An 11940-nucleotide genomic window follows, 5' to 3' on the forward strand; every position below is an offset into this window, starting at 1 on the left:
TCAGAATGAAAAACGATTATTTGAAATTGTATTTCAAAGATTTCTGGTGAAAATATTTACTTAATCCTATTTCTGATTTGTATGTTTTTCTGACCTAGCATTATCCACAATGCGCACAAAGTAATATTCATTCAAAGCTTAAACGAACGACCAGTCAATTCAAACCTTAAGGAATACTGCCAACATATGAACTTTTTAACTGTCTAATTATAACAGATTGCTGCCAATAACTCGGCCATTCCAATTCCGTATACATGGGGCTGTTCTAGTTTCAATCACTGCGGTAGTATACAAGAATCCTTATATTTATTAAAATTATTTTGACTCATATAATTTTTTAAAGGCGTAACTCGGTAGTTTTTTTTTTTTTTTGCAAAGTTTGGTCATATAAAAAAAAGAAAGTTTTAGGCTATAAAAATGTTGCTACTTCCCAAAGGTATCGGCAATATGTATGGATGGGATGATAATATTGCATTATGGCTAGGTCTGACTTACGAGGCTGTTATACATCAACAATTAAGCTCCCATACTCCGGTTTTTTTGCGTATTACTATCAAACCTAAACAAAACAGGAATAGATTTGTTCGAACAACCACACATCAGAATTAAAATGTATACCGTTTTCCAAAGCAGTTTTTAAAACATTTTTTTTTACCATCCATCATAGTGGGACGTTTATTAAATTTTATTCAACTTTGTTAGGTTTACAATACTTTTCTGGGCATCGTTTTGTTTTGTGATCGTTGGTTGTAAGGTGTTTCGTTTTATATAAAACTGCGTCTTCGTATTTGTACTCTATGTTACTGTTAAAATGTACTGTTGAAATTAAATGCAATGCCATCGGGAAGTAAAATAAAAAGGAAAGGGGGGAAAACCAACTCAATAATACTGCCGAATCAAAATATATTTAACTAAAATGAACTAAACAAATATTCCAATTCCCTTCACTGTATAAATAGAATACAATCCGATTATTTTTTTTCTTTATAAAAAAAGAATACAAAATTGTGGTTTTATTTTTTTTAAACAGTGGTTCATTTTATATTATGCTTTTGAATGTTCTTAAGAAAAGCAATAGTATTGTGCTTTTAACGCTACAGAGAAGAGATGGAATGAATTCCAACAAATAATTAAACATTAAAAGTAATTATAAAACTAAAGATACAAATGCTGATTTGCTTAAAAAGATGTTTCGTATTTCTGCCGTCTTGTGTAGGTGTAATGGCTATTGTGCATGTTTATGTGTTTGTGCCTACCACATTGTATATATTTTGACAGCGCCGAAGGCACACTTTCGTTTCCTACGAAACTCTTTCCGATGGAAGCAATGGAACTTTTGATTAATCATTAATGTTAAATTCAGTTGGAACACCGCTCCGTTTTCCTTACTGTTGCTGTTTGTTTGACTATTGTTACTATCGTACTTGGAATTTATTAAGCTGTTGTTGTTGCTATTGATTTTGTTTATTAATAACGGTTGGTCTTTATCGTCGTTAGTACGCAGCTACTTCTTGCCCTTGGTGGCCTTTTCGGCGGCCTTGGTTACTTTACCACCGGAGGCATCCTTGAAGTTCACGCTCTTGATGACACCGACAGCAACAGTCTGTCTCATATCACGCACAGCGAAACGACCCAATGGGGGGAATTCTTGGAAAGATTCAACACACAATGGCTTGGAGGGCACCAAGTTAACGATGGCAGCATCACCAGATTTGATGAATTTGGGGTTCTCTTCGGTGGTCTTACCGGAACGGCGATCTACCTTTTCTTTGATTTCAGCGAACTTGCAGGCAATGTGAGCGGTGTGGCAATCCAACACTGGAGTGTAGCCGTTGGCAATTTGACCAGGGTGGTTCAACACAATAACCTGGGCGGTGAAATCAGCAGCACCCTTAGGGGGGCTTGCCTTAGAATCACCAGCGACATAACCACGACGCAATTCCTTAACGGAAACGTTCTTAACGTTGAAGCCAACGTTGTCACCGGGAACAGCCTCGGGCAAAGCTTCGTGGTGCATTTCGACGGACTTAACTTCAGTGGTGATGTTCGCTGGGGCGAAAACAACGACCATACCGGGTTTCAGTACACCAGTTTCAACACGACCGACTGGTACTGTTCCAATACCACCAATTTTGTACACATCCTGGAGTGGCAGACGGAGGGGCTTGTCGGTTGGGCGAGATGGGGGCAAAATAGCATCAAGGGCATCGATAAGTGTCTTGCCTTCAGCATTACCTTCCTTACGTTCAACCTTCCATCCCTTGAACCATGGCATGTTGGTGGATGCTTCCAACATGTTATCACCATGCCAGCCAGAGATTGGCACGAATGCAACAGCAGCTGGGTTGTAACCGATCTTCTTGATGTATGAGGATACTTCCTTCTTGATTTCCTCATAACGAGCCTCACTGTATGGTGGTTCAGACGAATCCATCTTGTTGACACCAACGATCAGTTGTTTCACACCAAGGGTGAAAGCAAGAAGAGCATGCTCACGAGTTTGACCGTTCTTGGAGATACCGGCTTCGAATTCACCAGTACCAGCGGCGACAATCAACACAGCACAATCAGCCTGTGAGGTACCAGTGATCATGTTTTTAATGAAATCTCTGTGGCCAGGGGCGTCGATGATGGTGACGTAGTATTTGGAGGTTTCAAACTTCCACAAGGCGATATCGATGGTGATACCACGCTCACGTTCGGCCTTCAATTTATCCAAAACCCAGGCGTACTTGAAGGAACCCTTGCCCATTTCCTGAGCTTCCTTCTCGAACTTCTCAATTGTACGCTTGTCGATACCACCGCATTTATAGATCAAGTGACCGGTGGTGGTCGACTTTCCAGAATCGACGTGTCCAATAACGACGATATTAATATGAACCTTCTCCTTACCCATTTTCCTTTTTTATGAGCTAATGCAACATAAAAACATTGGGAAGTGGAATGTTACATTCGTGGTTGGGTGTTTCATTGGACGATAAGCAGGTTTTCAGGTGAAAAGGATGAAAATAAAAGTTGGGGAAAACATATATTTCGTTAGCAAAGTGTAATGGAATTTTAAAGTTAAATGTTAAATATGCTAAATAATCAAGAAAAAATTTAATTTATTTCAAACGCAATTTGCAAATTTTTTGTTTTCAAATATAAAATGTTACTACATACAAAACCGAACAGATGAGAATCACAATTTCCGTTTAAGATTAGCAACAGCATCAAAAAGCAATGGTGTGAGGGGGGGAAACCGACAATAATAAGTTTCCGGCGTCAACACGAATGCTTTCGTTTTACTCTGCAACATAACCTCAATCGGACAACGTGGTCTTTCACATGTCGCTACACATGCCGGAAATTGAGGTTATTTTGCCATGCTTGCTTTGGAATTCTGATTCAACTTTAAATGTGTTAGGATGTATAATACCATATTAGAAGAATGTATGCGAGAGGGCAAATCATGCAACAATAAAAAAATATATAGTTATAAAATTTTGCAAATTGGTCTCTGTTTTAAATTTATGTATTCGTTTCCTAGCTTTTATCAGTGTTTTTTTTGGTATTTTTTTTTATCGTCAAAGATACTCAGTAGCAGAACTGATAGAAGTCATCATAAAAACACTAGGAAATGATTACATTTATATTTTAAAGTACTCATTCGGTTAACAAATGTGCATTAGGAAGAATTTGATTAACCATTTTAGAAAATATAATAAGAAGTTTTTCCATTTGCGCTTATATATTAACATACAAATTGTAGAATGCCGGTTTAAATAAACGAAAGGTGTGATGAAAAAATGGCGTCTTCGGTTGGTAACTATTGCTTCGGCTAAATAGAAATTGCCAGTAATCCACGACTACAACCCGACTCATAAAATTTTCTGACATGGCGGCCATCTTGGAAACAAAAATCGTTCCACTTTACGAAAACCCCAACCGGCTTTTAATCTTAACTTTTGCGTTTAACAACTGTAATACATAAATTTTCATGCCAAACTTTTGGAAATACATTATAGTAACTTACTATGAAATGTGGCACATCTAATGTTTAAGCAACCTATATAAAACCAACCAGAGTTCAATGGTCGCCATTTTGTAATTTTCAATAATATAGAGAAATATATGTACGCGACTCCTAACCCTCGTCGATGACTTTAATTGGTACATATATGTGCGCAATTTCATACGCAACACGATTTTATTACTAAGTGCAGTCGAATTTCACAATTTCATCACCTATATAATTCAAAATGGGCGTTGTCGACAACAAAGTAGTGGTACAATTTCACAATTTTCGGAAAAGTAATTGCACATTTGAATGCCACGTGTTTAAATTTTTTTTAACCACTTTTACTTCACTACTTAACATACGCAATCTTTGTTGCTATGTAAACCTATTGCACACCGATTTACGATTCCCAATTTTAAAAGTAATTATCTCCCATATTAAATGCACAACTATTCTTTTGTTTACAATAAACAACCAAATATTTTTGCACCATCCACCAATCCAGATACACATTTGTTAATTCGAATGCACTTCACTATCTTCATTTGTATCAAAATTATAACTTACTTTTCAAATAAACTGAATCGAGAAATCACTGAAGTCTATGCTGATCCGCCAACAGACTTGAACAAAGTGAACGAGAAACTCGTCGTGAACGAAAGATATGCCTCCCTTCGTCTTTCCAGTGCCACGTTGATGACAGGGTTGACTTGCTACTTTTTATTCCATATAATTCGCATTATTTTTGGTAGTGAAGTTCATCATTATTTCGAATTATAAGACATACAATTAATGGACTGAAAAATTGGCATACCCATCATAAATTCATACATTTTAACACTTGTTTAATAAAATTGTTGCTGTGTGTATGTTTTCGGTTCTTTATAACTTATAACTTTATGAGACTATACGAAACCCACAAATATATTTTTTCGTACCAATCAAAAGCATTAATATACATGAAAAATTGTTTCAATAATTAAGGGTAATGCATGTAGAGAAAATAAAATGCTTGAGTGGAGATTAAAAAAGTTTTAGTCTATTAAGCACATCTAAATATTATTTCTCTATTTAAAAGAGAAAAATTTACATAGTAGCCACATGTAATATGTAATATTGTGTCTTATGAATACAATAGCAAATAAATAAGTAATACATATTTTTGCTTAACTGTATGACCAGCTTCATTGCTACATACATTTGCAATAAGTTCTTTAACTGTATTGTAGCAATAAAAAGCAACAGTGAATTTAGTACACTTTCTCTGGAAAATTTACAGACTTTACTGTGCAATCCTGAGGATACGTTTCCGGTATTTCTATTTTACATAAATTACTGCGATTTCTTTTTAGATAATTCCCCCTGCAAGTTTGGTATCGATAAAATCATACGTTTGTTGTAGCCCTGACAGACGAGCAAAATTAATACGCTAATGCGCATTGAAATTTTATGGCGACAGACGGCAGACTTGTGCATTTAGACAGCTGATTGTGAAATTTGTTTATTTATAAAAAAAAAGTCAAATAAAAATGAATAAGATAAATTATTAATAGAAATTTTGGTATTTTTGGAAAATCAATATAAAATTAACGAAACAATACGTTTATTATTAACTACGTTCAAAGATAATAGAGTGAAATTAGAAGCAATAATTGATTGTAATGCAAAAAAGAGTGCGAAAAAGTTAATAATATTGGAAAAATTGATAGCAAACTGTGCTTTGTTTATTTTCTGCCATCTAAAAATATTAAAATTTGTTTTTGTTAATATACATACTTGCACATAATTTAATTAGCAATATAAAACTGCTTACCTATGATCCTGTAAAAGCAAAGGAGGTGGCAGACCTCTGTCAAAAAATAGCAAAAATCGGCCATTTTTGAGTAGTATTGCCTACTCAAAATTGGTGAATTCAAGTAAATGTAAATTAAGCCCGCTAATGCATATTAGCGCTGTCGTCTGTCAGGGCTATTATATTGCTAATTAAATCATGTGCAATTATATTACCAAAACCAAATTTTAATATTTTATATGGCAGAAAATAAACAGCGCACAGTTTGCTAAGCATTTTTCCAATATTCTTAACTTTTTCGCACACTTGTTTCGCATTATAATCAATTATTGCGTTTAATTTCACACTATTTTTTTTAACGTATTTTATAAAAAACAATTTTTTCGTTAAATTAATACTGATTTTCCAAAAATACCAAAATTTCTATTAATAATTTCTCTTAATTTTTATTTCATTTTTTTTTTTTAAATAAACAAATTTCACAATCAGCTGTTTAAATGCTCAAATCCGTCGTCTGACACCATAAAATATCAATGCGCATTAGCGTTGCTTAATGCGAATTAATTTTGCTCATCTGTCAGCTCAAAAATTTATCTTTTGACTCACTTTTACTTAATGTAAAAATTAACTTGCTCGAACCAGCCGAGCGCATAGCTTTAAAACTTTGTGCTTACATTTTCAAACAAAATCGTACAGGCACTGCAGAGTGCTGCTCAGAGCAATTGTAAATAGCACAAATTAAGGGGCATTTCTTTTTTGTGGATTTTTTATTTGAAATGTGATAATATTTTGTGAATTATCAATGCAATTCGAAGTGCTTAATAAAGACGTTTTTATAGGCAAATTAGCTTTTCTTTGATAACCATGCTTGTGTAAATCATGCTTTTATTCGGCCAAGATCTGTTTTTTCGAAGATCTAACACCGTTGGGATCGGTGTCGTCTCTGAAGCAACTCCTTGCAGAAGGGTTGCTCCGCATCCTTCTGACTCGTGCTGTCATTGAGCCCAATCCGAGCCCGGAAAAATGTTACTGCTGCGTCTGCGCTAAAAGATTTCACCCAAACTCCACCTCAGTTGGGTGCAATACATGCAATGGATTGAGCTATGTATATTAAGACTTGCTCAGGCCTTAATACACACTGGGAGGGGACCACGGGTAACGTGGCCTCATGCTGCCAACGCACTACTGCGACATTAGCCTCTACGACTGTACAATCTGCACAAAGTCGGCAACCAACATTACAGTGCGACAACGTCTCTGCAATAATCACCACCTTCACGGCGCCCCCTCATCCTCAGGATCATCCACGGACACTCGCGACAAACTAGAGTTCTACAATTCAAATGCAACGGATTCCAAAGTAAGATCGAGAAGATAGTTCAGAAACGTGTATCGATAGCTGCGATCCAAGAAACCAAGTTAAACAGTCGCTCAGATCTTCTAAGTTATGCAGGTTGCCAAATCCTCCGTAAGGATCGCGAGCGAGACAACACCGTGCACCGTCCTGTCGATGGCGATATGGCCCGCAGTGGTACTACTCTGGAATGTCGGAGTACAGCATCCCTCCGAGTTACATTTTGCCCTGCAAGATATCACCCGAACATAGGTGAGCTACTTCGTGGTGAAAACCGTTTGATACTGGCGACTCCAACGCGCATCACGAACAGATAGACGATTCGAATTCTGCACAAGGAATGACAAAGCCCCCGCCAGAATTATAGGCACTTGTAATAGCTCGCCCGATATTATCATCGCTAGTAGTGGTCCGATAAATAACACTACATAACCTATGGCTTATAACTTTCGCATCTGCCCCTAATTATCTTGATCGAGAAACCTCCCGACTTTATTTAACCCGAAGAAACATGATGACTGTGTTGAAATTAAATTCAATGAATAGTCCTCTTCGGTCCCGAAGAAGTACGCGAGCTATTTTAGCCAACAATTTACACTATGGATGTGTTATCCGACGGCTGCGCAAAATGCCAAAAGACTGCGCACCACTTACTTTCACCGATGAGGAGATTCGGAGTGTCATCAATAAAGTACAACCCTTCAAATCCATTGGCCCTGATGGAATAAACATGCTGATGCTAAAACACCTTCGCCGACGGGAGTAAGTTTCCTCACCAAAGTCCTCAATCTGTTGCTGACTTCTCTTCAAATAGCGGCCCCCTGCTGAAAGCTGGGAAACCTGCTCCTGCTATTGCCCGATAACTCTTCTTTCCCCAGTAGTGAAGACACTTTAGGCCTTGCTACTCCCGACGCCTAGATAGTTTATGGTCTTAACCAAAAACTACCCTGCGAGAGGACGTAGAGTGGCCTTGTCAAAAGCCTTTTACACTGTCAACTACACAATGCCGCTGAAGACATCGAAACATCTATGCTCTCTCCAGGACTGAAAAGGTGGACAATGAAATACCTAAACGGTCGACAATCATCCGTACTGTTTGGAGGTAAAAATGTTAAATTGAGAAAAATCAAACAGGGGGCTACGTGGCGTCCTCTCCCCATTGCTGTTTAATTTCTATATTTCGAAGTTCTCTCAACCACCAGAGGGAATTTCTATCACCACGATAATAAGGTCGGGCAATGGACTCGATGACATGTTCTCAAAAGTAAACGGCTATCTCTCCGACAGTTCTCTCTATACGGAGCCTTACACTCTGCTCCACTAAATCCACGGCAACTATATTCAAAAACTGAGCGAAGAAGTAGGTACAGACTTGATCTTAAAATTGCAGTCGATGGCGTAAAAATTTGGATGCAGTGAAACGCAGACAAGAAAGCCGCAGGCATGTAAGAATACTACATTCAGGATTACAACAAGATACCTCTTGATATTTCCCATAGAACACTTGCACAGTGAGGGTCGTATGCTCGCAGTTAAAGAGCATAATGAACTCCTCTCCAGTTACGCCTTTTAGGAGCATCAAGAGGTCCTTCCTCAACTGCGTCGACGATTTGAAACAATACGTCAAACCACAACCCATTGCAGACGTGGAGCCCGAGTTGAACCTTGCGCAGCTTCATTCTGGATACAGTAGCATGTTAAACTCCTACTTATCCAGAATCGACCCTGACATATCAAACATATGTGCAACGTACAACGAGTTCCCGCATGACACTAACCACCTTTATTCATTCCCCTCTGCCTATGGTCCGACCACGTCGAAACAGCACCTTTCCTGGGCCTAACCTCGATGGCAACTTATTTAATACTTACCATGGTAACGAGAATTAGGTACCCGTGACAACAACAACAAGGGAACACTTGCGTAGCTTTATTCTGGGTACTGTAACAGGTTAAACTCGTCGAAACAGCACGTTTCCTGGGCCTACCATTGGATGATCTCGATTATCTGAACCTTACCACCCCAACGGGGACTAGATAAACGTTACAGCAACAAAAAAGAAGCAACCATCTATTTTTGCATACGAATAAAATCGACTTTGGGTTTGGCTCGGCTTTCAACGTCCATTCTGCAGGCATCCTTTATGACGAATTCACAAAATTAACCAAACTCCTTTGTACATGGGATGGCTCAAGCTCATGCTTTCTTATTGGAAACACGTGCAAGTCATTTTTTCAAACGATTGGAAAGCATAGTTTAGAAATACCGCGTCGCCTTTGAAAAAAAATGCAAAATAATTAAAATTACTATTTTAGCATTTTAGAAACGAAATAAAGGGAAAAATATCTACAAACGGCCTTTGTTTCGGAAGAATGAAGAAATGTTGACTTTGATCTTTACATACATACGTACATGGACTGACGATTAAACATTATTTTCCAAAATATAACATACAATATCAGAGCTAATAAACAGATTTTTGTACGGTATAATTAAGCTTATGTCTATCATTAAAGTTGAAATTTATTTTCTCATTTTCAGGTCATAATATTGTATAAAGTTAGATAACTTAAACTGAGATGTAACCTTTCAAATCCTTTTATTATTTCATTTAAATTCTCATATATTGTCGTTGTGCATATTTTAATGATTTCTAACAAAAACATAGAAAACATTTGAATACCCTCTCGAATGGCCCAAGAAATTAATTTAAGTGATAAATATGTTTAATGGTTGGACATTGTTGTTTACTGCTTGTAATACCCTTAACCCATTACATAAATAAACTAGAAGAAGTGGATCTAAGCAAGTGAAAGGGAACTAAACGTAAATCGGACAAATTTGTAAATTCAAAATGATTCCCCAAAAACATTTCCTGCTTATCGATCTAAATATATTTTAAGGAAAGGTAAATCCTGAAATTTCGCATATTTTATTGTATCCCTACAAATGCGTGTAACTCAGCATAATGCGAAAAAAGCAAAGTATTTCAAAAATATATTAAACAATTGTAGTTTTAACACACACCTTAAAATAAATATAAACAAAATTTTAAACTAGAAAATCAAAGAAGTTACGTCGTTTCCAAACAGTAATTTCCATGATACTGGAACAATTAGCTTTATGGATTTATCTTCTATTTCCAATTGTAAAAAGGTTGAACACAAATCGTTTAGTTCTCGGATTATGAGCGTAGCATCCGTCGAATTATCGCCTTCGAGAACATACCGAAAAAGCAACATTACAGGAACTTGTTTTTCTTCTAATAAGCGATATAATTGTAAGCCATTGCCTCCGCCAAACACTGTATTTCCTTTGAATTCCATCCATTTTACGTTAGCTAATTGAGTTTTGTGATTTTCACGAAAGCTATTGGAAACGCAGTATTCATATGGCGAAGTACCTATTTCACGTTTCTCGAAACCGAAACTTGCGCTGAGTATTACCACTTTCTCAGCAGGACGTACTAACTCCACTATGTAATTATGTAGACTCTGTGAATGACGTGATATGAGAGGAGTACGAAATTGAAAAACGATCAATTTGTTTGCAGTACATTCATATATTTCACAAGCAGCGACCCTCTCTTGCGGATCATGCTGGTAAGCTGACGGGCCAAAAATAGGAATCAACGCTGGATGCATAAGATTTCCCACTCGTCGCATTTTTTTTGATGCTATCAACAAATCACAAGCCAGTTGTGCCGCATTTCCCACACATATACTGGGTATTATTATCGTGTATCCTTCAAGGTTCAAAGAGTTTCTAACCTTTAATTGCAACATATTAAAACTAAATAATTTAACTTGAAAGCAAGAACTAAATCAAATATGATAGTAATGCAGCTTTGTTCGTTCAGACAAAAAAACAATAACAAAATTGTGGAGATGCCACATGGTTACAAAAGTTCTAACGACAAGCAAAACTTTATGGTATACTAAATTTAACGCTCCAGTTATTGCCTATGGAGACTCCACATTGCTTATGGAAAACAATATATTTCATTCGGCACTATACATCTAAAACAATTATCATTCTAAATAAGACAACAAACAAACATATAAAATTAAGAATTAAATAAGTAACCTAGTTCGTATGCTAGTACTTTAATAAAGCTTTTTTAACGAACTTTCTGAGGCTCTGAAGGGATCCGCTGAAGAAGTCGACGTCACCGTTCAGAGAGTTTACCAATCTACAGATTCTCTCTACTGTTCCATATTCTAGAATTGGTAGCACTAATGCTGAGAATAGGCAGGTTAATGAGCAATAGTTCTCAAATTCCCTACACATACGATTAATCAACCCTAGTATTTTGTATACCTGCGAAGTAATTTTTTCGATATGTTTTTGTCTTCTGTCAATAGTTATACCCAGGTCTTTGATTTCTTCAACTTCCGTGAGTCTTTGGTCATTCAACGTGTAGGTTAAAGGTACATGCGTATGCGCACGGGTGAAAGACATCACCGCGCATTTTTTCACATTCAGAACAAGTTTAGTTATCTTACACCAGTTATACAGCTCATCTATATCGTTTTGTAAGATGTGAATATCAAGAACGGTGAAAATTCTACGAAAAATTTTTAAATCGTCAACGTATAATAAGTACTCAGACTGAAGTTTCTTCCCAATGTCATTCACAAATATGTTGAATAGTATGGGTCTAAAGTGGGATCCCTGGGGAACGCCAGATGTGACATCATACTCATCTGAAATGGTCTGAAAAGATCTGATCCAGCGTAGTGCATTGCAATTCGCTCCATAATTTTTTAGCTTCTCCATAAGAGTCGCATGGT

The 11940-nt window shown here is 36.9% G+C and overlaps 2 protein-coding genes and 1 non-coding gene across 3 annotated transcripts; all 3 read right to left on the minus strand.

Moving 5' to 3' along the window:
* Positions 1–1011: 1011 nt before the first annotated feature.
* Positions 1012–4726, minus strand: LOC105233054 (elongation factor 1-alpha 1). Its single transcript, XM_011214999.4, has 2 exons — positions 4568–4726; positions 1012–2912 (listed from the first exon to the last, which is right to left on the minus strand). Exon 2 carries the CDS (start codon positions 2894–2896, stop codon positions 1505–1507), a length of 1392 nt encoding a protein of 463 aa, XP_011213301.1. The 5' UTR covers positions 2897–2912; positions 4568–4726; the 3' UTR covers positions 1012–1504.
* On the minus strand, positions 3533–3610 carry LOC115066662 (small nucleolar RNA snR61/Z1/Z11). The gene has a single exon (XR_003846189.2). It is a non-coding gene; the product is annotated as a small nucleolar RNA snR61/Z1/Z11 (small nucleolar RNA).
* Positions 4727–10060: 5334 nt separating the features above from the next.
* LOC105233056 (proteasome assembly chaperone 2) lies at positions 10061–11017 on the minus strand. Its single transcript, XM_011215000.3, has one exon. It carries the CDS (start codon positions 10930–10932, stop codon positions 10204–10206), a length of 729 nt encoding a protein of 242 aa, XP_011213302.2. The 5' UTR covers positions 10933–11017; the 3' UTR covers positions 10061–10203.
* Positions 11018–11940: the final 923 nt, after the last annotated feature.

The sequence above is a fragment of the Bactrocera dorsalis genome, unplaced genomic scaffold, assembly GCF_023373825.1.
Source record: "Bactrocera dorsalis isolate Fly_Bdor unplaced genomic scaffold, ASM2337382v1 BdCtg364, whole genome shotgun sequence".
Taxonomy (NCBI): domain Eukaryota; kingdom Metazoa; phylum Arthropoda; class Insecta; order Diptera; family Tephritidae; genus Bactrocera; species Bactrocera dorsalis.

Coding starts and splice junctions, on each gene's coding strand:
- LOC105233056 (XM_011215000.3), bottom strand. CDS start 10,932: ATGTTGCAATTAAAGGTTAGAAACTCTTTGAACCTTGAAGGATACACG.
- LOC105233054 (XM_011214999.4), bottom strand. CDS start 2,896: ATGGGTAAGGAGAAGGTTCATATTAATATCGTCGTTATTGGACACGTC.